Genomic DNA, 27334 nt, shown 5'->3' with positions numbered 1-27334 from the left:
GGCAGAGCAGCAGCACCCAGTTCAGGAGAGCGCTTTGGGTGAAGGGGTCGTGAAGCATATACTAATGCTCTTTGCTGCAGTCAGGGCCCTCAGAAAGGTGAACACTGAAATAATCATGGGACTGATCAAAAGAGATGCCAGGCCTGATTGGTTCAGCTGGGAGCAGAGCGTGCTCAGCACCTCCCAGAAACAAAATCGAAGCACACTGCATAATTAATAGGCTTAATTGAACTGAATGTATTTTGCTGCTTTTACACAAATAACATTTTGGTAGGGAAAATCACAGGAGGTTTGGCATCTCTCGCCACAGATTCAACATACAGGGCTTCTCCGCCTACCCACTTGTGCTGCCATATGGCTGCACATGGTGGCAGATTTCGTGGTTGCTTATTAGGATCTCTGCAAGGTAGCTGGCTATTATGCATAATGTGTCTGTATACATTGGAGCTAGGTGTTGCATCAGGGCCCAAGTGTAGAATTTGCATGTGAGTAGCTGCATAAGCTTTAAAAAAATTAAACCTTCAGGATAACCTGGATCAGCTCTCCTAGAAGCCAGCCTTTGCAGGTCAACCCCAGCTTATAAGTAAACACACACTTTTCCTGAAAGCAGCAATGCAAAAAGAAAAAGATTTCATGGTTTAAAAAAAAAAAAAAAAAAAGACTTATCTGAAAAACAAGGAAAGTACACAAACATAAACCCAGACAGTGCTACAGCTTTTGAAATGGGTAGATTTGGCCTCAAATTTTAAGTGAGAGCTTTTGCTTTTAGAATGCTGGCCTAATTTGAAATCCGTGCAGCACCAGGGCTGCACAGGCAGAGCATCTGCTCTTGCAGTTTGGCAATTCTGTCAGCCTACTGAAACCCTAGGGCTATGCTCAGCATTGACCTTTAAGAGACATGTCTACTTGTTTACAAAGCTGAGTTAAATCTGTTTGCTAGCTGTTTGGAAAGTTGTTACGCTTTCAGTCTTTGCCCCAGAAGTCACATTCAGAGTTTCAGCAAAGTCTGAAAATATTCTCTGTAACCTGCTTAAATTTCTTACAGAAATCATCTATTAGTCGTAGAGAGATAACATATTATCAACATGTTTTTCCAGTAGTAGAAGTGTTTGTTACGTCAAACACTGGAGTAATTTTTTAAGTCCATCCTTCATCAACAAAATAATTATGCCAATGCTTAACTTTGAAGTCAAAAGTATTCATGTGGATGTCTAAGTGAACTATATCCCAAATCCCACCATAACAAGCTAAGTTCAGTGAAGAGACCTCTAGAGAAAAAAAAAAAAGCAAAAAAAAAAAAGCATAAAGCTTACACAAGAATGTTTGGAAATCTGAGTACCTATGTTGCTTACATTTGGTTTGAGCTGCTATGAAGCCATTTAAGTGCACATAACACCCAGTCTGGGAACATGCTCTTCTGTGAGATTTTTATGACTATGGCAGATCACTTTGGTACTTGTTGGCGTGACATGCAGGCAGATCTGCTAAAACCTTTTCAGCCATAATTAGTGTTAAATACAGTGTCCAAAACTTTGCATTGCCCCGTACATCCAAAGGGTAGTTCCATTCACCCTCTGAATTTTAAAACGTAAATCACATGTTTGTAGCAAACCGTGTTCTGCATTTTGAGCTCAGGTTCGCACAGGCTTATAAATTCACTGGAACCATATTGATTGCCCTGTTTCTATTTAGGTATGTGGATAGGAGGAACACCAGACATCTGTCTCTTGTAAGGCATTTTTCCTAGACAGCTTATAAGTAGAACAGGTTTCTGCTAAAGAGCTCGGGTTGAAAATATCAATCGCAGTATTCTGGCAAAGAGGAATTCAGGAAGCAGATAAAAAATACTAATACAACTTGTTAGGGATGTAAGAGGTTAATGACCCATTGCACATTAGCTCAGAGAGGTAATGGGGTTTAGACCCAAGGATAATTCCATTTGTCGTGTATCATGGCATACATCCCCTTCACAGTGTGTTATCATTATAAATGTTAGATGTGCATCTGTGAGATTACTGTTTAAATCATTTTATTGTATTATGGCTCATAAAAGCATTCTGTGCCTAAAAATAGTCTTTCGTATCAGGAAAGGTATCTCTAAGCATCATTTTAACATGATTGTTTTGATAATATTGTAACAGGATCAGAGCTGATGCCCAAAGCTCTTTCCACCAGAATAGTTGGAGGAATATGGTGGTTTTTCACCTTAATCATAATCTCATCTTATACTGCCAACCTGGCTGCCTTCCTGACAGTAGAGAGGATGGAATCCCCCATCGATTCAGCTGACGATCTGGCAAAACAAACCAAGATAGAGTATGGGGCTGTTAGAGATGGATCCACAATGACCTTCTTCAAGGTAAGATGACATCAGCCATCTCTGAGTGGTCAGACCAACTTGTGGCCGATTAGTGGCCTTTGCTGTGAGGGGTAGACCTATGCCTTTGATGGGAGAATCTGAAGGGAACCAGGGCACGGTCCTGGGGATGTTATCCCCTGGGTTGTTTGTCAAGGCAGGACCTCAGCTTCTTACAAGCGCTTGGCTAAGATCGATTCCGACGGTCACATATGCACTGGAAAAATACTGCAGGTAGTCAAAATGCAAGCTGTTTTTTCCCTTTCTTAAAATGGTTCATGGTCAACATGTATAATATTAATATACAGGCCACCTATGCACATAAACAAATCGTAAGTAAAAGGTCATTTTCTGTGGCTAATTGCTTTAAAGATAAATGTTTTTTTTTTTTCTCATTATTAGTATTAATTACATACAAAATGGGTTAATCTCATAAAATGTCAACGTAAAAGCCAACAAGCTATAAATATAGGATATATGCACAAAAATCCTGTGACAATTAGAATTAATTAGCAGCTTCATGGGTAGTCTCAGCAGGGAAGTTAAACACTGAATGAATTGGTATCATGCTTTTCACTGTAACATCTGAGATTGATGTTTATAGACAGTCAAATATGTGGTGCCTTTGAGAATGAGACACCCCAGTAAGAAGCATGTGGGACAAAATAACACTTGTGTCTGCATGAGAAGCCTCAACCCCTGAGCTGAGAGCCCTCTCCCCTGGTGCTCCAGTCTGCATCTCCCTGCCCTGCTTTAACTGCAACCCCTCATGTTCCCACCTGAGGCAAAGTGAGTATTTCCACACACCCAAAATGGATCTTGGCTACAGTATTTGGGTCATCTCTCAAAACTAGCAGTGTTCACCGAGGTCGTTTCAATTATGTAGTAGAGCTGATGGTAGGCTATCCCTGACGGAGCTGTCAGGGGTGAACTCCTCCTGTAATGGCTCTCCGTGCTGAGCAGAAATGTTCTGTGCTGAAAGAAAGGCACAAAATACAGTACTTTTCAGAGCCTCATTACAGTCAGTTCTTGAAAGGATGGGCTGACATTTCTGTTAAGATATGCTGGGAAACCCATCTTGAGATATTCCTGGAAAATACATAAGGCAAGAACAGGACCCCAGTAAAGAATGCAAGGCAGCAGGAAGCAGCCTGTGGAGTGCTCTGGGCCATTCCCTTGGTCTAAGAGCTCCTCACTGCCTAAAGACACACAACATCATTGCTATTCTGAAGTCAGATTCAGCACCAAAGACAGAAATCTTCAAAACCTGTTGCTTCCATGATCTTTCAGTGGAAATAATTTGTAATTTCATTACAAGAAGTTCAAAACAAATTTCTAGAGCTTTTTCTAACACTCTTGTGTTTTGTTTTGTTTTGTTTCACAATTAATGCTTATGAGTAATATATGTAGGCTTAAAAGAATGCAAACCCCTTAAATTTAATAACAATAACATTTCAGACAAGGTGATTAAATATTTATAGGCAATACATGCTAGTTTATTTGTGCCTGAAATATGTGTGTACACAAACACAAGTGAAAGGACGCTATTTTTTTTTACAGAATAGAGATGGATAAGCTGGCAAAGTGAAGGTGACATAGTGAAAGATGCATGGAAAATACAGTTTAACACACTTGTAAACCGGTGACACACTTGTGAACATACAATGATATATAAAAATGTTGTTATTTTTATTACAGAAGCCTTTCAAGACCCTCACAATATTATGATTTCCTTACACTGGCCAAAACTTCAAAAATATCAGTGTGGGCCTTTGAACAATAAATACTATGGATACTTATGTATGCAAAAGGAAGACTGTGCCCTGTGAGGGCATGACTTTGCCTCCTTTGTCCTGTAAAATAATGCACATACTTCTGGAGCTAAGCAAGCACACACACACAGCAGTGAGAGACCTGGGAAGATGTAAAACCCAATATTCAGAATGAGGAAATGGCAGGAGTAAGGGTTTCTGTGGGAAAGGGAAGGGGAAAGGGAGAGGGAAAGGGAAAGGGAGAGGGAAAGGGAGAGGAAGCAGCACTGCCGCCAGGTTAATGGCAGCAAAGATGTCCCATAGAAGTGGAGTGCTTCCTATATTCCAGGATTTGACTCATCCCTGAGCTTTACCTAGTACTTAAGGCATGTAATGAGAAACAACGGACCCCTTCAGAACAACGCTTTTTTTAAAGCAAAACCATTACACGCTGTCAGCACCTCACCACAGAGGGGAGAGAAAGGACACAGTGCCTGACATGTAGTACATGATCAGATGGGGCTGATTTTCAAGTCTGCACATGACACACACAGAAAAGGGATTTCTGAAAGCATCAAGTGATCCAGGCACAAAGTAAACTCTGAAGAACTTTGGTCTAAGATTTTCTGCTTGAAGTGGCAGAGGCAAGCCCCTGCAACGTGACTTCACGCAAGGTGTTTACTGGATGGGATGCAGATTAGCAGTCATGTGAGAAAAGCAAAGTATTTCCATGGCTTTTTTGAAAACTCTGCTTGTGTTTATACAAACTCGCATGGCTCTTTTTATTTAGTCTTGCTTATAATGCCAATACAAACAGTTGTGGTTTTCTACTAATTCTAAATGCCTTACACTAGTATCCCTGTTGTGAATAGTCTCCCTAGACAACATCTTACTAGAGAGGCAATAGTTTCAAGAAAGTTGCTGCAGTGGCTATGCCTTCTAACCAGGTAGTAGTAGGAATGAAAACAAAACCAACTGAAATTACTTCTGGAAGACAAGAGTCCTGGCTTTGAAGGAGCCCTGGGGTCAGCTTCCTCCCTGTACGCAAATCCTGGAGCCACTGGTCTGACAAACCTGACCATAGCAGAGGAAAATACCCTGAAAACAGGGCATGGAGAGCTAAGGAGCACCCCAGAGAGGTGATGGGGCTCCAGGCAGACAAAGCAGTGAGAGCTCAGGTGGCATTCACCACGTGTGAATGTCCAAATTTAGGCAAAATCTAAATGGAGGCAAGATGTTTCACGCCTGCAAATCACGACAAGAACATATTTCTCCAGAGTGCTGTCCTGCTCTGTTTCCAACACGTCTATATATCTTCCATTGCTTTCTTGCCCTTCTGTGATAATAGATCTTAATCTCACATTGCAAGTCTTGCCAGCTCCTACCTGCTGATGTGCAGACATGTTTCCGCTGAAATCAATGAGAATCCAAAGGCCAGAGTACAGCATATTATATGTCCTGAAAAAAAAAGCAAGTCAGTAAGTTGAGAAGCTGAGATCTTTCTTTCAAACTCATCTGAATAAGGAATACATCTTTCCAGTAAATTCAATATTGGATTCAATCTACTGCATAAATGTATCATTAATTTCAAAAAGTGTTCCCAGCTGAGCAGTACAAATGGCTTCTTCTTGTAAAGGGCCACTTAACTATATTCAAAGTTTAGTGGTATCCAGTGGCTTAACAAACTTGGGTGAAATGTAGGTGAAATTCACAGGTATTGAATTCACAGGAAAAGCGAGTTAACATTTAAAGCTCAGAGAACCAGAAAATCAGCTTCTCACAGGAATCCCCCAGACACCTGTCTGTAATGAGCACTTAGGGTCTCCACATTGTGAGCCTAAAATCAGCTCTGATGGCTACAAACCAGAGATAGGGCCCATGAAGGAGGGGAGAATATGCTGCCCTAGCACTGGGAGAGTGTAAGTGTGTAGGGGCTTGTATGTACATCTCAAAGTTGTTTTGTGGGTGGCTGGCTCATGCTAGGTTGTGGCACAGTGTAGTTCAGCAATGGTTGACTGTGCCATCTTGAGACAAACAGTGCCTGATGGTCCAACTGCCGTAGGCCTAACATGGTATTTCATCCAAAAGTGGCATTGTGTGCTCAGAGGTTTTGGACAGCGCACAGGGGAAGAGGGAGGCTTAATTGTGTTAGCACTAGCTTGAAGGTTTTTGGGTTGTAGATAGCACATCTTGAGGGCAGCAGGCACAGTGCCCCTGAGAAGTCCCTAAGCAGGTTCAGTTTGTCTTTCCATCCCCTTCAACAGTCCTTCCCTGCAGGGTGCTCACACAGCAGAGGGAGAGGAGTGGGGAAAGGGATGCACAGCACTGCGTGGAGGTGGCTGGGGCTGCTGGCCTCCCTCTTCCCTCTCCAGCTGGGTATTGACACAGGCCACGTGTACGCTCCTACTGAGGCCAGTGGCAAAAATCCTCCTAAACTTCAGTGGGAGAAGGATTAGGTCCTTAAGGCTGATTGCAGTGGGAAGCTGAAAGCAGAAATTTACTCAGAAGTCACTTTGGGTTTGTTTCTCAGGCTTTATCCTTGAAGTACATGATTTCTAGGCAAATAATATCAATACAAAAGAGCCAGTACTTTATTAATCATCAGGCTTTTGGAACAGTGCATTCGCCCTGACAGGCAGAAACACTGCTTCTGAGTGCAACAGTATCCAGCTGCACTAATTTAGCTGGGCTCTGTGTAGTCATTTGCTGTAATCCATGTAACAGCATTAGCCCAAAAAACTTCAAAGCACTTCATAGTTGTGCCAGTAATGAAGTTCCTGGCACTGCAAAGGAAGCGCGCAAAAAAAAAAAAAAAAGAGATTTCTCAGCATAAAACACAGCAAGAGAAAAAGGCTGCAGGAAGGAAAACCATTCTACAAATTCCCTTTCATTCAAGATATGCTATTGGCATCATTCACAACAAAAGGCAGAGGAAAATTTTACAAGTGTAATTTGGGTGCTGGTATGATTCTATGTCCTCGTTTTCCCTCCTTAGAAATCCAAGATATCCACATATGAGAAGATGTGGGCGTTCATGAGCAGCAGGCAGCAGACAGCGCTGGTGAAGAACAACGACGAGGGAATCCAGCGTGTGCTCACAACGGACTACGCGCTGCTGATGGAGTCAACCAGCATTGAGTACGTGACCCAGAGAAACTGCAACCTCACCCAGATTGGGGGGCTTATCGACTCGAAAGGCTACGGCGTGGGAACCCCTATTGGTAAGATGCTTTCCAGCACAGGTGCTGTGGAACACACCCAGCAATGTCCTATTCAAATGCATTGATGGCCATCTGAATGATACCCTAGTACCTTAAAAAATTTTCTCATCAAAAGAGGCCCCAGGAGCTTCCTTTAAGGCAAAAGACCTCCTCTTGCCTCCACTTGTCTGCAAGCAGACTCTGCAGGCAGGAGAGAACATAGCAGTGCAGGCTACATCTGCAGAGCAAAGTTAAGTAGCCTGCTTGCCTTATGGAGCATCCCACGTGTAACAAACGGTGTTCCTGTGCTGCTCGAGGTCCAAGTTTTTCTACCGAATTTCATCTTACTTTGAGGAGTCAGGTAGTGTCTCTGGGAAAATGGTAGTGGGCAGAATAAATGTTACATCCAACATATGCATCTGCAAGAAAGCTACATGATGGGAGACTGAGTTCTGTTCCATTTTGTGAATCAATATATGAGTGCAATGAAAAGCAATTGAAAAGTTCTGCATCTGCATCAGGGACTTCAGTGTTTCAAACTAAGCAGAGATTCTCAGTCTCTGGGAACTCTTTCCAGCAGACCTTTTCTAGCATATCCAGTGTCCTTTTCAAGAATTTTCCAACTGTAGAGAATTAGAAAGTGTCAGGTTTGTGTTTTGTTTTGTTTGTTTTGTTTTGTTTTTAGATTGTTTTGTATTGTTTTTATTTTACTCTAGGTTCTTGTGAATAATTGGTACTATGCAGACGGATCTTTTTCTAGTATGATATACCTCTCCATACTGCTCATATATACATTTACCATGCCACACTCTGCTAATAGCTATGCAATTCTATTGGCTTCAGGAGAATTTACTATGTTATGCAGGTATAACAGGTGAAGTATTTGGTCCATCAGTTGCTTGGCAGATCAGATATAAATAAGAGAAGAAAAACACTGCACTTTGAAATGTGGTTCCTTATGCTGCTGGGCACCTCAGATTATCATACAGATAATATTTTAAGTATATTCTTCCACGCTTTCTGTGTGAGAACAGCCTTTCTCCCTGAAAAAAATAGTACAAAAGCTAAAATATCCCCAAATAAAGACAAATGCATGGCAAGAGTTTCATTGCAGATATAAAGCTGCCACACTTTAAACCAAGAACAATGACAGAATAATTGGAACAGATGGTAATCCTAAGAGAGAGTGCATCCATTGGAAATACAGCTGTGAAATATATTTATAAGATGTTTCTTGTATGATAAATGTGCCTTGATTTTTTTTTTTCTTAAGGAAAACCAGCAAAAAATCAGGGCAATAGATACCTCCAAGCACTTTGGAATAGTGCAGTATCATCAGGCATTTTAAAATTTTAAAAAGTTAATTTCATAGACAAATGAAGCTGTGGAGACCTTTCTACTATTCACATAGACCCCAAAGCCTCTGTTATTCTCCCATAGCATGAAGCTGTATGGAAAACAAGACTTGTCTGTGATCCTTAACACCAAAGTTTCAGCAAGTCTGAGTCTACATTCGTTCCTTCAGGAGAATATGCAACCACGTGGCTATAGTTTGCAGCAGCCAAAGTATGCCTTACACTCCAAAATTTCCAGTGAATGAGCTGAATACCATCAACACTTGGTTCCCAAGGAAACAATTCGTCTATGAATCCACAGGGAATTTCACCTTATTTATCAGAGCAACCTCTGCAAGTGAAAAAAAATAATACAGATATATTCTGTCTTCCTTCTCCATTTTGCAGAGGTAGGATGATCAAGATTCAGCTGTATCAACAAACATCTCCATTTATGTTTATTACTGAGCACATGGGTCACAGGGAGGAGGGTTTTCTTTAGGTCCTTGGCAAAGAACATTACTGATGAAAAATCTGCAGTGATGGTTGATGGTGAGCCTGGAAGCATGGCTGTAACAGAGGCACCTCTAAGCAAAAGCTGTGCAAAATGTCACCCTGGGAGGAAGCTGGATGAAGAAAGCAATGCTGTTATAGGTATCAGGACAGGTATTACTTCCAGCATCACTCCAAGTGCTGATGCAAGTAATTCTGACACGAAAGCTATTACTAGTTACTTGGGAGCCTGCTAAGAAAGTAGATGGATGTATTTCTTGGCCCGAGAGGTAGGTTTTTAATAGCTCAGTGGCCATAAATGATGTGCTGAATATTCAAAGAGGTGTTGAGATGGATTTGTGTGCAGTTTTAGTGCTCACTGATAAAACACCACCAATCCAGCACTTCAGGCACACTTGACAAACTTTAAAAGCACGCATAGAAATATAGATGTACCTGTTACCCTCAGGATGAATTGTGATAGTCCTGCTGGCAACAAAAACATCACAAGGAAGAATGAACATCCCCACAAATCCTGTGCCGTGACTCAGGATGCTTCACTTTGCCTAACAGCTCTGTCCTTTCAGTCGAGGGAAAATAGATGAGTCCTACAATATAACAAACTTCAGCCGTCAGGGCAACAAACCACTCCTAAGGTAGAAACAATTCTGCTTTTCCTTCTGGGAGGCATTCCTGTTTTCAGTGGTAATAATTCACTTCTCTGTGTTAAAGACATTTTTGAAGGTGTTTCTGTTTCGTTTTCTGTTGCGCTTATTTTTGGTTCTTTAGTAGCATGCATAGAAGTCATCCATTCTTACAGCCAGTATAATTTCCTTTCAAAGCTGGCTACCCAAAGCAGTGGCTGCTGAGTGCTGGCTTCCCAGATGGACTTTGTATAATCTGACACATGTCTCTTGGCATCTGTGATCACAGCATGTCCTATTGTTGGCAGTGGGATACACTGAAAAATAGCTGAGTGTTGGCGCAACAACTGAGGAGCTGCCATGTTTTTCACACTGACTCTCCTCAGACAATGCTGCGGGCTAGAGGAAATGGAAAGAGAGACAGAGACTTGCATTCATGGTACAATTATTGTTAATAGTGACCTGCACAACAGTGTAGGAAAGGTGAAGCTGAGGCCAAATTTCCAAGGCTATTTAGATGCATGAAGACACAAAAGTGGTGCCTCGTGAGATTTTCCACACTTTCCACAAATGTCCACATCTACATGCACCCTGCTACCACTGAAACCCTGGCAAGCCTTCTGCCTTAAAGTTTGTTTATCTTGATCAGATCAAGAATTGCAACGGCTTTAATATGCACCTAAATTTGACTCCCTGGGAAATTGCAGCTACAAGGAATAGTCTCATTAATGTGCTAAAGGAGAGGAAAAGGTGGATGGCAGTTAGGTACATGGATGAGAGATTGGCCACATTGCCTGTATTTCAGCCCAGACACTAAAACATTCCAATTTCAGTGAATACAGCATGGCAGGGGTTGGGTGCATGTGTGTGTATATATGTGTATATATATATATATATATTTAGAACCAAACTGCCTTTCTTGTAACCCTCTCCTGCTTGCTATCATAATATCCTTGCCCCGTAAACAAAAGTCTTCCTCACAATGCAAAAACCAACTTTTGCTTATCTATTATAATTAATAAAGGATTGCTGCTATCGTTGTTGATAACTTCAGCTACTGGCAGCACGGAAAAAGTTAATTGGTAGCAATTTCCCCTTAACTACGCTCTGCTGCAAAAGCAGGTTGAAGGGAAAATCTCTCCCTTTTTCCCCCTTTGGGGCTACAGACTTGTGCATCTGAAAGAGCTTCTGGCTGAAATGAATCAGAGGCAACAGAGATTTCGGAAGCTGGACAGCCAGAACAGTGCATGAGAAGCAAACCTAAACAGATTGAACTACCCAATGTGACCCTGCCATTTGCCAGATACTGTACAGAGCCATTAATGCTGTTGAGCCTGAAGATGCATCATTTAGCAAGCTGTTGGCCTGAAAATAAAAAGCATTAAATAGTTGCTATTTTCAGCTTTCAATGCCAATATTGTTGCAAGTCACAGAAATAAAAGACCGGGCCAGCTTGTGTTCTTATAAGCTGAAGTGGAGTTGTGGGCGTGTGCGGGTATAAATGAGAAGAGAATATATGTGACTGGTTGTGTGTTTTCTTAGACAGCTACTCATTTTACATGCAGTAGGAAAAATAAACAGATGTTGAGGTAAATAGAAGAGATACAAAGTGGAAAGTCTCAAAGGATGCTCAAAGCAATATTCAAACATGATATAGAGGGATTATTTAGCAAGAAAACCCACTGCCAAGGCTTGAATAAACCTCAGCAGGAGACCCTAGAAAATATCATGAATTCCCAAACAAACAACCACACCAAAGGAGCCTTCTGTTTTCCAGTCCCTGGGGCAGATACCAACACATAGTTCTCTTTCCCCTTCCAGCTAAAGAGAAACCAAGACCTTCTAGCTGGAATAATCAGTCTTGTGATAAGGAAGCTGTTTTGCTGCAGATAGATAGCAGCAACATGCTTCCTCCCTGCCTTCCTCCCCTTGCTGCAACCAGCACTGACAGGTCTTGCTCTTACCTTGCAGGGTCTCCTTACAGGGACAAGATCACCATTGCCATCCTCCAGCTCCAGGAGGAGGGGAAGCTCCACATGATGAAAGAAAAATGGTGGCGAGGCAATGGCTGCCCCGAGGAGGACAGCAAAGAAGCCAGTGCTCTCGGGGTGGAGAATATTGGGGGCATCTTCATAGTGCTCGCTGCAGGGCTTGTTCTTTCAGTGTTCGTAGCCATTGGTGAATTTATATATAAATCAAGGAAAAACAGTGATATTGAGCAGGTGAGTCATCCTTTTCCAGTTTGCTTATGTTTCTGGGAGGCTGGGGTTTGCAGATGTGGAGGTGACTGCATTATGAGTCTCTTTGCGGGAGTGCAGTTCTTGTATTGCTGAACTCTCACCATGTGTTTCTAGCACTAAAGACAAATAATTTATTAATAAGAATAGGGAAGTACCTCATCCATAGTCCAATTAATTCTGCTTAGTATGGCAATGTAGAACAAGAGCAATTAATTTATCAAGCAGTTTCTGCATGATCTTTAAGATTTCAAGTATAAATTACCTTGGAAAGGAATAAAATGCAAGTGGATTTTTTTATTTATGTTATTTTTTTATTTTTTAGCATTAGCATCAGCCCTTTGAGTAACAACAGGAATGTACTTCCAAATCCCCAGTGTAATTTTTCTCTTGCTCTAGAAAGCATTTCTTTCACAGCCAGAGGTTTACACACTCTGTGCATACACTTCAGAGCAGGGAAACCTGCTGAAAGGTGATGGATGCCACAGCAAGGTAAGATTATGGAGCGAAAGAAATTCTGGATATAGCTCCACTGAAGTGTAACAAGCAATTTGAAAGGTCAGAGGGAAAACAAAGAAAGTGTTGTGTATAAATTGTGCTTTGAATATTACAGCAGTTTGGGAAACAGAATCAATCATTAAAATAATATGTAAACACCCATTTTCTGAGCCGCCAAACACTGTAAAAGAAACAAGACATGGGCAGTCACTCACAGTCTATTCTGCTAACCCTTTCCCTCTGGCTGCCTTCCCCAGTCCTGGTATGCTGCTGGCCATGTCCTAGACCCTATTTTAGTCCTGTTTGGCTCAACTGCTAAAGACGTTAATATCCTATTCATTTCAACTCGACATATCATAGGGATGAGGGTCACATTGCACTGCAGGCTTGGTGGCCCCTGTGGCAGTCACCAAGAGGTGGGTTCATATCCCCTAACTTCAGGTTTCTAGATATCAGTCATCTACTTCTAAATGAGTTGTTTAAGCTCAGTTTCCACTCAGATGGGAAAGGCATGACCTTTTCAGTGGGCAGTTCATCCTCTCCATCCAAGGTGTAGTCCTACAAGGATGATAATATAAAAGCCAGAAATGTCTGTCAAGAAAAGTAATCTTAACGAAGGCAGCAGGGATGAGAAGGAGAACACTTTGAACTCAGTCTCAGAGATGTGATTTACATTGTTTTGATGCTGGGCCATGAGAGGGGTTGACACCAGAGTCACAGCAAGCAGCCAGGGCTGAGGGCCTTGAGAGGACAGTGCCTCACTTGCAGACATCAGGTTCTGGGTGGAATGAAGCACTGTACAGCCATGCCGCTATCTCCTTGCTGCCGCTATGGGGTCACACAAAGCTAAGTTTACATGCCTGCTGTTCAGACAGCTGGAAAGAAGTGAGCTGAATCCTATCAGGCATCTTCACTTTCCAACTGACACAGACTGAGGGTCCTTGGGACCTAATGCCAGTGTCAGTGGACTTGGTCTTCACAGTATGCTGCAAAAGAAGGAAGCTCCTGGCTGTGCAGACTTCTCTGTGTGCACCTGAGTAAGCCCTCACCAAAGGCAATGGCACCATATAATGAACAGCAGAAGCAGCACATGGGGCAATTCTTCAGGCCTTAGTAATCAAGGTGTTCCTGTTTTGAAGTAAATCAGATAGAAATGATGAATGCTTTTTGCACGTATTGTAGCTTTCTGATTAACACATTAGCTCTATAGAACAGTTTTACCACAAAATGTGTAAAAAATATATTGAGATCTTGGTTTGATTCAAGACTACGGAGCTTTTTTATTATTCAAATAAGTTTTGGAGAACTATTGCAGTTAAAATGTTTAGTATAAGTATTAATATAGTGCAGAATACTTTAGAAAATCTTGAGGAGTCTGGAAAAGGCAATGTATACCTGAAGTCATAATTAAAATAGACCTAAAGCTTTACATCATGCTGGACTGTTAATTTAATTAGCAATTTGTTGGGTGAATAAAAAAATGTTCATGGATACATGAGTACATGTACAGTTTCTGTATACGGTGGAACTCTACTACTGTTTCACAGCAATGTGTCACTGATTACAATAACAAAAAACTTTAAGTGAGTTAACATGACAACATCATATGACTTTCACAGATTTATCCTGGGGAACAGGAGGAGAATACTGTGAATTTCAGTGTTACTTTTTGATTTCTCTCACTTTGTCTTATTTTTATTCTGGTGATATAAGAAGCTTATATGGAAAATTCTATACAGTGTATGTTATCACTAAGCTAATCCACAGCATGAGTTGCATACAATCTATGACTTTTCTGTTTCCATAAATAGAATCTCTTTTGATTTAAACAGTTTTGAATCTCATTCTCATGTCTGTTTTTAATTTTACTTCTTTCATTTATTCATTTTCTCCATTTTTTTTCTTGCATGCAAGGCCTTTTGTTTCTTTTACGGACTACAGTGTAAGCAAACCCATCCGTCCAACTCCACCTCTGGCACCACCTTATCTACGGAGTTAGACTGTGGCAAGTTAATCCGAGAGGAACGAGGGATTCGAACTCAGCCCTCAATTCACACTGTATAGTCAGGAAAGAAAAAAGGTGTGTCCAATGAAAACATTAAACTTAAACAGTGCACATAATGACAAAGGTTGTACTCACCAACATGTAGTTAATGTCTTCAAAGTGCCTCTCACTTCAGCAGGAGATAAGCTTATCTAATGCAAATTGTCAGAGTCCTGGAAATTTGGGCAGTTTAAATGCATATCACAGAAAATAATTACACCTACAAAGAAGGGTGAGAGCAACAGACTGTAGCAGTTTTTAAGAAATATGACAATTGTCATCTTGTCATTTCATGGGGTAATTTGCCTTTTTCAGGTAAGAAAAATTATTTACCTCTTTCATTTTCAACAGAACTTGAGTAAACTCATGACAGTCTCATTACTGAAAGCATGGAGAAATGTTTTCCTTGGTCTGTGCTGAAGTGTTCAGCAAGTGGGACAGACACTTCTCTATAAACCTCAGAAAATAACCTGCAGGCTCCATTAACTTCCTGAACCCCTATTATAAACAGCCGGAGATTTTTAGTTGGCATATATTTTTTCCAGTGTCAATATTTAATGAATTTTAATTCATCCATTTAAAATTCATTAGACAAAACCTCCTAGTAACTATCGTAGCACAAGATCATATCTATCAGTTAAATTTTATGCCATGTAACCATTAACATTTAAGAACATATTCAGCAAAAGCACCCTCAGGCACTTCTAGCATATACCTTTCATAGCATAACTGTTGACTTGGCTTGAGCAATTCGTGATGTTCATTGTTGTAAGGCTTTGTGACATAGGGAAGTCCTTTACGACATAACTGCCAGTAAAAATCATGATAACAATTTATATTGAACTGTATAGCCTTGGCATTGTTTTGCATATTGAAACAGAGAAGGAAGCTGTTTTATAGGAAGCTGGTACTGGATGTTTTACTATATCCTGGAAGGATATCAATTTGATTTCCTCCAGTCCTCCGCTTGTCTGGGGACTGTCCCAGCAGGAGGAGATCTGCTGGAAACTGGATCTGTTTTTGCCACAGAAAAATATATGACAACAATTTGGGATAGATACACAAAATATATATAGAAATGCCAGCTTGTAGGATGTCATGAACCATGGCAAACAACCACATTTTCAAAACTCAATTACCTTTTATCTGAATTTCATTAAATCCTGGCTTACCTCTAGTTTCATGAATTCATTTTCTACCCCTCACACCTACTTTATGTTTTCTTGCACACTGCAGTTCCTCCTCATCAAACAACTTAATGATCTGTTTTATTGAGGGACCATTTCTGGGCTCTGCTGCAATTAGAAAACTTGTTTGAGTGGATGCCTTCATGCTCAATCACCAAAGTGCTCCAGCAAAGCTCTGCTCTCCTCTTGAATCTTGCACCTGGCTCCTGAGAAAATCTGGTGCATACAGTGACCTGTGTTTTCCTTCCATTCATTTTACAATTTTTAGTCAGCATTATTTATAGTGGCAGTAGGCTCAAGGTTTTTTTTTTTTTGATTGTTTGTTTTTTGATGAAGATGCTCATGGCTAGGCTATACCACCTCTTCTCTGCCAGTGTTCATCTGTGTATATGGGTATTTATGTTCTACTCCAGATGCTGCAAGACTTTGTCTTGCTCAATCTGGAATTTTAACTTGTTTGAATAGAGCCTTGAAAACTTTGGCTCTTCATAAAATGAACCTTCCTAGAACTGAAGACCTGAATTAGATCTTCCTTATCCCTGATTAAAAAAAAAAAATGCACTCTTGTCTGCAGTTTCCCAGTTGAAGAAGCTTAAAACTAATTTAAACCCGTTTCTCTGAACTCTCAGGAAGGAAAATTACTAATGGGCTTATCTTCATCATTGCTCTGCACAAAAAATCCTCAGTGTTGCAGTTTCTACTATTTTTCTAATCACTGTTTAGATGTATGCAGAATTCTGAAACTTTCTGTCACTTTTTGGGTAAATATTTTCACACCTGTCAAGGAAATAGTCACATTGTTAGTAAAAGTGATCATTTTCCCCATTTAGGTGTCCCCACAGGCAACCTCACAGACTTCAGCTTGCTGGTGGGCACTACAAAGCAACTCCTCCTTTCCCAAATAGGGCTTCATATCTAACTACCATAAAGTTATTAAAAAGCCTGACTTGCTCCTTAGCAGTTACACCAGCAGTTGAGGTGGTGAAGAGGAGGCATGCCACCTGGGAACTAATAAATCTACACTTGTAAATACAGCTTTTGCAAGGTTTGCCATGGCTCTAGAAAAAGTTAGGTGCCTTCACGTTAACAGTGAGGTTCAATGAAGCCACAGCCCATGGCATCTCCTGTGAAGTGCATGGCACCTGTGGGCAGAGATGTAACAAGTTTTGAAAAGTGATGAAGCCTTAAAAAACTCAGCATCTACAGCTGTTAAACTTTGAAATCTGGCCACAAAACAGTACTCCTTTTACAAACACAGATTGTTACCATTGCATCTTCCTCATTTGCAACCTTGCAACTGCTCCCAGGACCTGATGGTCAGACCAGATCCTCCCCTGGGTGGGTGTCAACACTGAGTTAACAGCTCTGCCTGTGATGCATGAGCCACAGCAGACTCCGTCAGCTCTGGCACTGCAGTACCAGGAAAGCTTAAACCAGAGATATATGGGGAGAAAAATGGCTATAAACATATACCCTTATGTTGTTTTATAGTATTTTTTATTTTGCTTTTGCTGCAATTTGCTCAGAGCTCCCAGAATATTCAAAATAATGTCTGAAAAGAAAATCATAGAATCATAGAATCATAGAATATCCCGAGTTGGAAGGGACCCATAAGGATCATCAAGTCCAACTTCTGGCACCGCACAGGTCTGCCCAAAAGTTTAGACCATGTGACTAAGTGCACAGTCTCTTCTTACATTCAGACAGGTTTGGTGCAGGGACTACTTCACTGGGGAGCCTGTTCCAGTGTGCAACCACCCTTTCAGTGAAGAACCTCTTCCTGATGTCCAGCCTAAACTTCCCCTGCCTCAGCTTAACACCGTTCCCACGGGTCCTGTCACTGGTGATAACGGAGAATAGGTCACCTGCCTCTCCGCTCCCCCTCGCGAGGAAGTTGTAGACTGCGATGAGGTCCCCCCTCAGCCTCCTCTTCTCCAGGCTGAACAGGCCCAGTGACCTCAGCCGCTCCTCCTATGTCTTCCCCTCTAGGCCCTTCACCATCTTCATCGCCCTCCTCTGGACACTCTCCAATAGTTTAGTGTCCTTTTTTGTACTGTGGTGCCCAGAACTGCAGACAGTACTCGAGGTGAGGCCGCACCAGCGCAGAGTAGAGCGGGACAATCACTTCCCTCGACTGACTAGCAATGCCGTGCTTGATGCACCCCAGGATATGGTTGGCCCTCCTGGCTGCCAGGGCACGCTGCTTGCTCACATTCAACTTGCTGTCAACCACAACCCCCAGATCCCTCTTTGCGGGGCTGCTCTCCAGCGTCTCGTCGCCCAGTCTGTACACATAGCCAGGGTTGCCCCATCCCAGGTGCAGGACCCGGCACTTGCTTTTGTTAAACTTCATGCGGTTGGTGTTCGCCCGGCTCTCCAAAAAAAAAAAAAAAAAAAAAAAAAAAAAAAGAAAAGCAGCACACGCTTTGACACATAGAAGCCACCAACCTTTGAAAGCAAAGAGGCCATGAATAAGCGAGTCCCAGTCCATTGCCAGGTTGATTTGGCTGGGATCAATGTGCCTACCTTTATTTAGTGCCAGTTGCTGCCCTCATCACACAGTCTGCAATCCAATTAGACAAAGATACAGGGAGACAGGAGGGAGAAAGGATGAGACAGGAGAAGAAAGAGAAACAAAGGCAGTGGGATGTATGATCACCATTTCAGAGAGCTAGGATCAGGGTGGATTAGTAATGTGCCTGCACCGCAGAGCTAGAACAAGAAGACCAGTAGTGCTTTACACATCTGGATTGATATTTCCTCAAAGTACTGCCATGGTTTCATGTCCTTGTTCCATCTCTCTTGGATCAAAGCTTTGAAGCTTCAAATCTTTAGCTTTTTTGGAACAAAGGGGGAGAAGGGGGAGAAGGAAAAAAATCCCTATCTAGGTTCTTGCAAAAAATAATTTTTTGTGCAGTTGTTAGGTCTATAAATACTCTCTCCTCTTCAAACACCAACCTGAGCCCATCCATTTGCAGGCTGTAACCCCACCTCCAAACACAACTGTGGCCAGCTGTGCCTTCACTCGGCAGCCCTGTTTGCATAAGACAGTTTCTGATATCAGCAAGCAGCTTTACTGATTTTTTTCTTGTAAACAGGAAACTGATGAGCAGTTTATGTAACTGAGGAACAGTTAAAATAATCCATGGATTATTGTGATATTGTTCTGACAGTCATTGTTCAATGAACTCTGACAGTTCAAAATCCTTCATTTAGCAATCTCCTCATGCAATTAGCCATCAGTGATAGAATACTCAAACAGATTCTTAATGTGCTGCAACAGCAGTTTACTCACTAGGAGAAACTATTTTGGATATTTTTTCTTCGGTGCACTAGGAAAAAACAAATCACTTTTCCTTCAGCAGAAGACATATGCCAGTGTCCCAGGTATAGGTGTTTCATGCTGGGGAAGGCACAGCAGGAGAAAAATCCTGTTCTTCTTCCTCTGTGTCTGAGCTGGTCAGGTGCTCTCCCAAAATAAAATTTAGGCTACATCCTTTGATATCCATAGTTTTCAGATCTCCAGCACAGCACACTGTTTTTTGTTTGTTTGGTTGGTTATTTTGTTTTGCTTTTTTTGTTTGTTTTTGTTTTTTTGCCACAAGGTGTTAAAAAGCAATAGAAAAGTTTTGTCCCCAGCGGTAGCCCCGCAACATAAGCAGCAGACTGATAAAGCCTAACTACAGAACTTTTTTCAGTCATTTCTAGCTTATTTTATGTTATTCTTTAAATAATGAATTTAGAATTATCCTGACACTTAATACAGTCTTCTGTATGGGAGTGGAAGGAAAGATTTGAGACCTTCTTGAACAAGCTATTACATCCTGCTGAAAATGACCAAGGGGCAAAAAGGAAGAGTCTCAAAGCACAAAGAGGCCAAAATTCATTCTGTTTTTAAAGGATTTTCTTTAACCCTCACAAGCCATGTACTGCAGCATTTTGGCACTGCTAGAATAAGAAAGTCAAGCTGACAAAAAGCATAATGTTAAACATATTACTCTGTTGGTAAATGTATTGCTCTGTTCCTACTTCACCCTCATTCTCAGAGAGATCTCTAAAGTGGACTTAACAGCATGTATTAAAAAAAAAAAAAAAAAAAAAAAAAGCTCTTTAAAGAAGCCCTTTTGGTCTGGCTATCTGAATATGAGATTAAAAGAACAATATATTACCCTTTCAAATGAAATTTGAATGTCACCGTCCCCTTTTTAAAGGCTACTGCAATTGTACAGCAGACACGGTGTTGTTCAGAGGGCCGTCTTGGGAGTCCCTACAGATAGCGTTTCTTGTCCATAATTTTCAAGTCACTCCTAAGGCATTTTGGCTGAGTTTGTACTCACTCTGTATCACAGTTCTCTGCTGCTTGAAGAGTTCAGGGCAATCCTGGTTTTCAAACATCTGTTCGGTTTCCTGATTGTATGAACAAGCTTGGAGATAAACATGATTTTGAGCTCTGTTTCCAGGCTCAAAAGAAAGCTCATGTTATACCTGCCCTTCTGAACGATTAACCAAACCCCTGAAAGTTCAAAGTATTGTCTCAGATTGCTCTTTTAGATGGCCCTGTGTATCCCAGACTTTTAATTCTCTTTGCCACCTCCAGCAGGTTTACTCAAAGGTGGCAGGATTTCAGGTAGGAGAATATGCATAAAGTTGATCAGACTTGTAATTATGACTATAACCTTTGGAATACCTTTGATAGATCAGTACAAGATCTTAAATCTATATTTAATTCATTGCTTCAGCTTGACAAAACTCATATCAATGGTGTTTTAAGTCCCTCAAAACTAAGTGTAATATAACAGTAAAAGTAAATCTGCTTTTGTGCTTTTATGAAACCAGGAAGAGGATCGACAAGATGTAAGACTCAGGGAGCTGTCACTGTAAACTGTCCTCCTTCCCCTCTCCCAGACTGCTGTTTCTGTAGGATGCCTGAGCCCATTCCTACGTGTGTTGAGCATGTGTTTTGACTTCTCTTTTGGACAGTGGGATCGGCCCACTGGGGACTTGTACTGTCAAGACAGGAGAGGAGAGAGTCTCAACAGACAGAGCCTTTCAGATTTTTAAATGACCTAGTTCCATACTTTGTTGGGTGAATAAACATGATCAGTTTGCAGGAAACACAAGAGTAGTAATGTTTTTACATTCAGTTTTAAGTGTAGCTGGTGCCAATGAACCTTTAGGCAAAAGTTCAATTCTTAGAGACACAATCTAAACATCAGACCTAGTCCTAAAAATGAACTTGAACTATTGAACTATTTCTAGTAATATTTCTATTAAAAAGCTTATATCTCGAAAATAATTTTTAGAATTTCAAAGCAGAGTTGAAAGTGGAACCAGTTGAGCACTTCACAGTTCATATCCTCAGAAGTTAAAAACTTCATATATAGAATGTCAGTTATATGTTTCAAATATCTATGTGCAAATGTAAAATGATCTTCACGGGACTATTTTGTTGATATGAAATTAAAAGACGTTATGATCATTACATAGTCTGAATAATACAAATCCATTTGGAAAATTCAAATATAGGCATATTAACAAGGCAGTAAAGTGTATTCTTTCTTCTACAGAAACAATCCCTGCATGCACAATGCAGCAGCACATACACAGCATACAACTTGGTAAGAACAACATGAAAAGAAAATAAAAATCAGCCTGATCAATCCTACAAATTATTAATATGGTCCCTTCCTCATTTGCCATGGAGTTCTGGAATCGCTTCGTAATTTAGATGTTGAAAGCTCAGTTAAAACTAAGACAGTAGAGATAAATTATACATGCTAAATCATCTAGTTAGAGCATATACTTTATTTAGTTTGGAAATAAGTGGTGCTATTCTCTAAAGAAAGCCTGAAGCAATATACAAATAATTCTGTATTAGGATGATACCTGCTTCATTCACCTGCTGCTTCCAGAGGGCATGAGGCTGCAGCAGACACTTGTCTCTAACTCCAGTAACACTGGAATTCGTATATTACATTGCCAAAGGAGCTATTTAAATGATAATTGCACCAGTAAAGTCCTGTCTATTACCAGATGTTAATATGAAATATATATATATAAATAAAGTAGCACAGTGTCCCAGACCATGCCTTTTACACTTTGGGTCTGGCATGAATCTATAGTAGTTTGATTCTTGTATACTTAAGAACTTCAGATGAGCAAATATTAAGCATCTCAAAGAAAAAGCATATTAAACTCTTGGTGTCACACTCTATGGGATCTTAGTCTGTATGCAGCTCATCCCACAAATGGACATGATGATGCCTGCATGATCATGTACATTTAAACCACAGACACACTGATGCACAGAAGTTTTGGTCTCGTGCAGAATCAAGGATACACACTCTACCTGGAGGGTTTCTACTTGACAGGAAGAAGCGCAGTGTGTGGAGTTCACTACTCAGGAATCCCTTTGCTACCTTACACAAATGACCTAACCTTTATCCAGGTTACCCTCATACTCTCTTTTGCATTTGCAAATATTCCACTGGAATTCAGCTGGATGGTAGAAAGCCTGGATCTTCTCCTCTTCGATAACATACCAATTTTTAACTCTTTTCTCTCTCTTCTCCTGCCTTTTTTTTTTTTTTTTTAAATCAGCCTGCATAGCTGAAATCACCATTGAGTTATTAGTGGTTAAGGACTGAACACTGCTCTCCTTGCATTGGTATCATCGTAGAAGGGAATTTGTATTTGATGCAAAGAACCGTGTCTGTGTGCTGTTGCTCTCATTTGTTGACAAGAACTGTTGAACTGTTTTTTTAGCCAGCTGTGTTAAAACTGAGCAGTTCTACTGTTCTAGAAAGGGTCTGGTAGGAGGATTTATTTAGTGTGGTGGAGGTAAGGTGGTTATAGCTTTGTTTCACACTGCTACCATCACTTCATTTTATGTATAAATAATCTATTTATACATATTTGCATGGAACAATCTTTTGCCTTACTAGATACTTCCACTTAAAAGATTCTTTGTGCTTTTTGTGTTACAAGTAATTATCCCAGCAATAGATTTTAACTGATTTTTCCATTTATCCAAAATGTTTTTGTTAATGTTGTGATAGTGGAAAGAAAAAAAGATTTCTCTTTGCTTTCTAAACTATTCAGCTACCTCATTCTTGTGGTAATTTCTCTTCTTTCTCTGATACACAATATTTGAAAAAGATTCTTTCCAAAGAGGAAAAAGTATTGTGGAGTGTGCTGTATTTTGGAATTGCTTATTAATTTCACGAAGGGAAAGTAATTAAACCACAAGGAAATATTTGTTTTTCTTCTTTAGTATTCATAATCTAGGGGTGGCTAAGGATTTTAAAAAGAAACTCTTTTTGCTTTTAAGGTCAGGAGGAAATTTACCTGCTGAAAAAAAGGATAAGTTTTATGATGTGAAGCCACCGAAATATAACAAAGGTGTCTGTGTAGTATTTCAGCAGCATTCGTAATCAGCTTTAGTTAAACCAAAGTTAAATTAATTTCAGTGGAAGTCAAGTTAGGCAAGAAAACTGACTTATAGACTTCACCTACTATACATTAGAGACCAACAAAAGGCTGGCAGAATTCACCAGAGAAGCTTTCTGATCCTGCCTTTAAGAGATGAGGTCCTTGTTTCTAAGAGCCACAATTTGGTTAGAGGGTATGGTCAAACTCTGTCTTCAATGAAAAGTGTCTAATGCAATTTTCATGTTCCACCAGTGTCTTTCTTTCAATGCTATAATGGAGGAGCTTGGCATTTCACTCAAGCATCAGAAGAAGTTAAAGAAAAGGTCAAGAACTAAGGGGAAGTCTTCATTCACAAGTATCCTTACTTGTCACCAGAGGAGGACACTGAGGAAAGAAACCATAGCGTGAGCAGGAGAGACCCTTCGGAGGAAAAATCAGGAACAAAAACAGAACAAAAACTTTGTTGCCTACAAGTTGATTGTGGTGGGATTTCTAAAATATAGACATTTACCTTGTTCTTCAGAAATTCTCTGTGGTTTCTTTTTTTAATCTAGAGGTACAACAGTTTAAATGCTCACATAGACTGATGTACTACTAATCACCTGGGAAGTGTCTCACTCTTTCTTCTGAGATGGATTTGTATGCTCACCTGTTTTGCATCTCTCTTCCCCTCCCCATGCATCGCTGTATGTGCTTTCTAAATAAATAAACAAACAAGAGACAGGGATCTTTTTTCCAATAATCTGGGAGTGGTTTCTTTTTATTTCTTTTGAAGAAAAGATTGCAGTTCTACTAAGCACACTTGTTTAGAAACTGGGGTCTAGACAACCAAAATAAAAATTCATACAATTAACTCATAAACAATGAGTACAAAAATGTATTTAATACTAAGGCATATACAATGAGTTATTTTTACTTTTAAATGATATTGTAAAGAACACTCTTCAGGTTCTCATCTGTGACAAACTTGTTTTTCCCTTATCTTCTTCCTTTTTCATTTATTTTAAAATGAGATTATTTGGTAATGCTGTGTCTCCGGGTGCTAGACGTTCAAAAGGCAAAAATAAAATCACGAAGGTAATTATCAGTGAACAGGTGAAGGCAACACTGACATTGTCATGGTGCCGTATTTTCCAGCTCCAATACCAATAAATTGATTCTTGACTTCAAAATAAAAATCACTTTAGAAATTAGAGCCCACAATATTCAATTTCTAACAAACCTTGACCAGAAAGATAACACATCTGACTGAGATACAGCCAATGCTCAGGACTTGAAGCCATTTTTGCAGCTTGGGGCACCAGCAAAACGTTTTAGCTGGGAAGAAGAAATTAAGTCTTCTTTTTTTTTTTTTTTAATGAAAAAAATCTGTCTTAAGAGCACTGATGCATTAGCAGCAGGGTCCCCCATCCTTCCTCCATATAGCAGTGCCTTTATATTAGAGTAAGGTGAAGTACATTTATATTTATTACGTTTTCCTTGTGATTAATTCTGTTGCTCCTGGGGCTTTTATTGGTGCCAGCTGCTTAGCTCTGAGGCTGCCTGCAGAAGAAAACCTGAGAAATTCAGGTACTCCCATACATGCCCTGCAAGGGATGAGGGTGGGTGTAGGGGATGGGCCCCCTTGTGCCTGGGCAGCGGAACCTTACCATCCTACATGCTGGGCTGAGTAAGGGTATGGTCTGCCCAGGGTGGTCCCAACACTACGACCATCCCTAGTCATAATGCAAGGCTGGAAAAGGGAAACCAGAGAACCGGAGCCACTGACTGCTTTTCTGCACAGCATGTGGGACTGGGTGAGACCCAGTCATGTCAACAGTGCTTGCTTCTAATTGTGGTGATGTTCATTGCGCAGGTGCTTCGGCAAAGTGTTAAGTTTTATTGTCCTTCTTGTATTACCCCAGGTAACATACTGCTTACCACTGATTACTTTTGCCTTGTATCCATGGCCATTTACTCTGCAAAAGCAGAAAGTAATGTGGAAACTGTTGAGTGCAGAAATCCTTCTTCCACCTTTGCCTCACACCATTGCCCTGTGCAGCCCCTGGTGATCTTGCATGGCAAAGTCAATCTGAAAGAAAATGGTATTTCTTACTAAAGCCCTACTTCAGAAGTGATACATTTTGATATTATTACTATAGGCTAGAAGACACCTCTGTTCACTTAGCCTTTTCACAGGGGTCAGTTTTTCTAAAACTCACACTATTACCATTGCTTTGCCCAATGCTCTGTTATTAGTCCATATCCTTCTCAAAACAGAATGCACAAAACTAGATGTGCTCTTCCACCTAAAGTCTTACCTGTGTGAAGCTGGGCAGAAAAACTCTTTCATGTTCCTTGAAGGCAGCACCATTGCTCATACACCTTGTGATGAGGTTTGCCTTGCTTGAACTGGGTAAAGCAAGTGAGTCCTCTGCAATACAGGCAGTGATGATTTCAGCACAAGTTTAGGGCCATGCCCATTTGCAATTGCACTTAAAAAAAAAAAAAAAAAAGAAAAAAAAGAAAAAAAAAGAAGTTTCCCCACTGTTTCAGTTTGTCAAGATCAGTTTGTCCCCAGCCATGCTTTTTGCCTTAACCAGCTTGGTGGTACCTGCAGATTTAGCAAATACACTCACTAAAGACCAGCCTTAAAGAAGACCCAGATGCTGGACAGACGCCTGAAGATCCCCCTCCTATTTTGACAGGGAGGCTCTGACAGTTAATAGGACAGTTTTGTACTCCTGGCTACCAGACAGAATATGTCATCTGGCCTATTGCCCTACTTGTTTATGAAAATGTCACACAGGACAGGATCAAAGGCTTATTAAAATTGAGGTGGAGAAGCCCTTCCCTCACCCACAGGGCCCCTTAGGCTGCTAAAGGAAATTCATCAGATTAACAAGATTTAGGATTGACACATTCATATTAACTCTTGCTCATTTCCAACCAATTATTTATGAAGTATATGCCAGTGTTTGCCAGGCACCTGGAGTTAAGCTGCCTGGCCCCAAACTCCTTAGATTATTCTTCTCCTTCTGCTGAAGACAGAAATTATTATTGTTGTTTTCCAGCATTTCCTCTGGACTGTATCTGTCCTCCCTGAGTTTGTCTCAGAGGGTTCAGAGCAGTCAGCCCCTGAGAAAGCAAGGAGAATAGTCTCTTTTTCAGTGACGACAGTAGAAAACTCTCAATGTTACTTACTACAGTAACATGTTGGGTTGATAAGCAATAGTTAAGAAAAACAGCCCCTGGCCCTGAGAGCTCATAGAGGATCTTATGATAAGGTGTCTTCATCCTTCTGAAGGTAGTTTCTTTTATTTATGTCACCTTCAGGTTACAAACAGGCTCTTCAGACCACCAGTAATGTCCTAATAACATGATTGAAAAGCAAGTTATTATTTTTCAGTCTGAGTAACTCTATCACTCCGCCATCCACAGCCTTTAGCTAAGATATTTTTAAATGAATAGGTTCAAAGTGGTAACAGATTTATGATCAGGCCTTTTTCTTTTTTTTTTTTTTTTTTTAAAGGAACACTCTTCTGTGCCTTAGATCTTGAGGTTAAAGAATTCCAAGTTCCATTAAAAAAAAAAAAAAACTAATGTTTTCTTGAAACCAAGAGCCAGTATTTTGGTTAGTTGCTTTTAAATTTTTTCACTTGTGGCCCACCCCTTAAAAAAAGATGGTGGGGAAAAAAAAAAAAAAGAGACTGTCTTTGCTGTCTGCAAAGAAATATGTGGTAGTGGGGAAACAATAAATAGAGCATATTTAATTCTTCTTTAATTTCCTTTTTTTCCTTTTTAGTAGCTTGAAAGAGTCACAGTGTATCAGGAAGTTTCTGTGTTAATCTCGGATGGCAGCTTAACAAACTATAGTTACAGTAAAGGAGCTAACTAGCCTGCCATGATTTCATGAAGCAACACATCACTATGTGTGCCTGTGCCCTTCCCTTCCATCTCCTGGAATGCAGGTTTATGATGGGTTATAAAATCTCCTCCAGTATAAGTTTTCCTCAAAGCCTGGGTGGATTTGAGGTGTGAACTACCTGATGAGATGTGGGCTCCCCCAAACCTCCAAGCAGTTACAGACCACTCACACAACCCCTTGCTCTGTTTCCTCTCTTGACCTTCTTATGGCACTACTGTCATGGCCTGTGACTCCATCACTAATTGGCTTTCTT

General features: G+C 40.6%; 1 protein-coding gene across 3 annotated transcripts in view; it reads left to right on the top strand.

The window, feature by feature from the left end:
• Window positions 1-24307, top strand: part of GRIK1 (glutamate ionotropic receptor kainate type subunit 1) — a 161562-nt gene extending 137255 nt beyond the window's left edge. For 2 of the 3 annotated variants that reach the window (XM_040576728.1, XM_040576708.1), the window contains 4 exons: window positions 2142-2359; window positions 7103-7328; window positions 11749-11999; window positions 23427-24307. In XM_040576728.1, coding sequence (XP_040432662.1) covers window positions 2142-2359; window positions 7103-7328; window positions 11749-11999; window positions 23427-23582 — 851 coding nt within the window. In that variant the 3' untranslated portion in view covers window positions 23583-24307. Of the gene's footprint in view, window positions 1-2141; window positions 2360-7102; window positions 7329-11748; window positions 12000-14426; window positions 14593-23426 lie in introns of all 3 variants that reach the window. The other variant, XM_040576718.1, reaches the window with a different exon arrangement.
• Window positions 24308-27334: the final 3027 nt, after the last annotated feature.

This window comes from Cygnus olor, chromosome 1 (assembly GCF_009769625.2).
Source record: "Cygnus olor isolate bCygOlo1 chromosome 1, bCygOlo1.pri.v2, whole genome shotgun sequence".
NCBI classification, from domain to species: Eukaryota; Metazoa; Chordata; class Aves; order Anseriformes; family Anatidae; genus Cygnus; species Cygnus olor.
The sequence above is the reverse complement of the archived record's forward strand: the minus strand, read 5'-3'. Positions and strand labels throughout refer to the sequence as shown.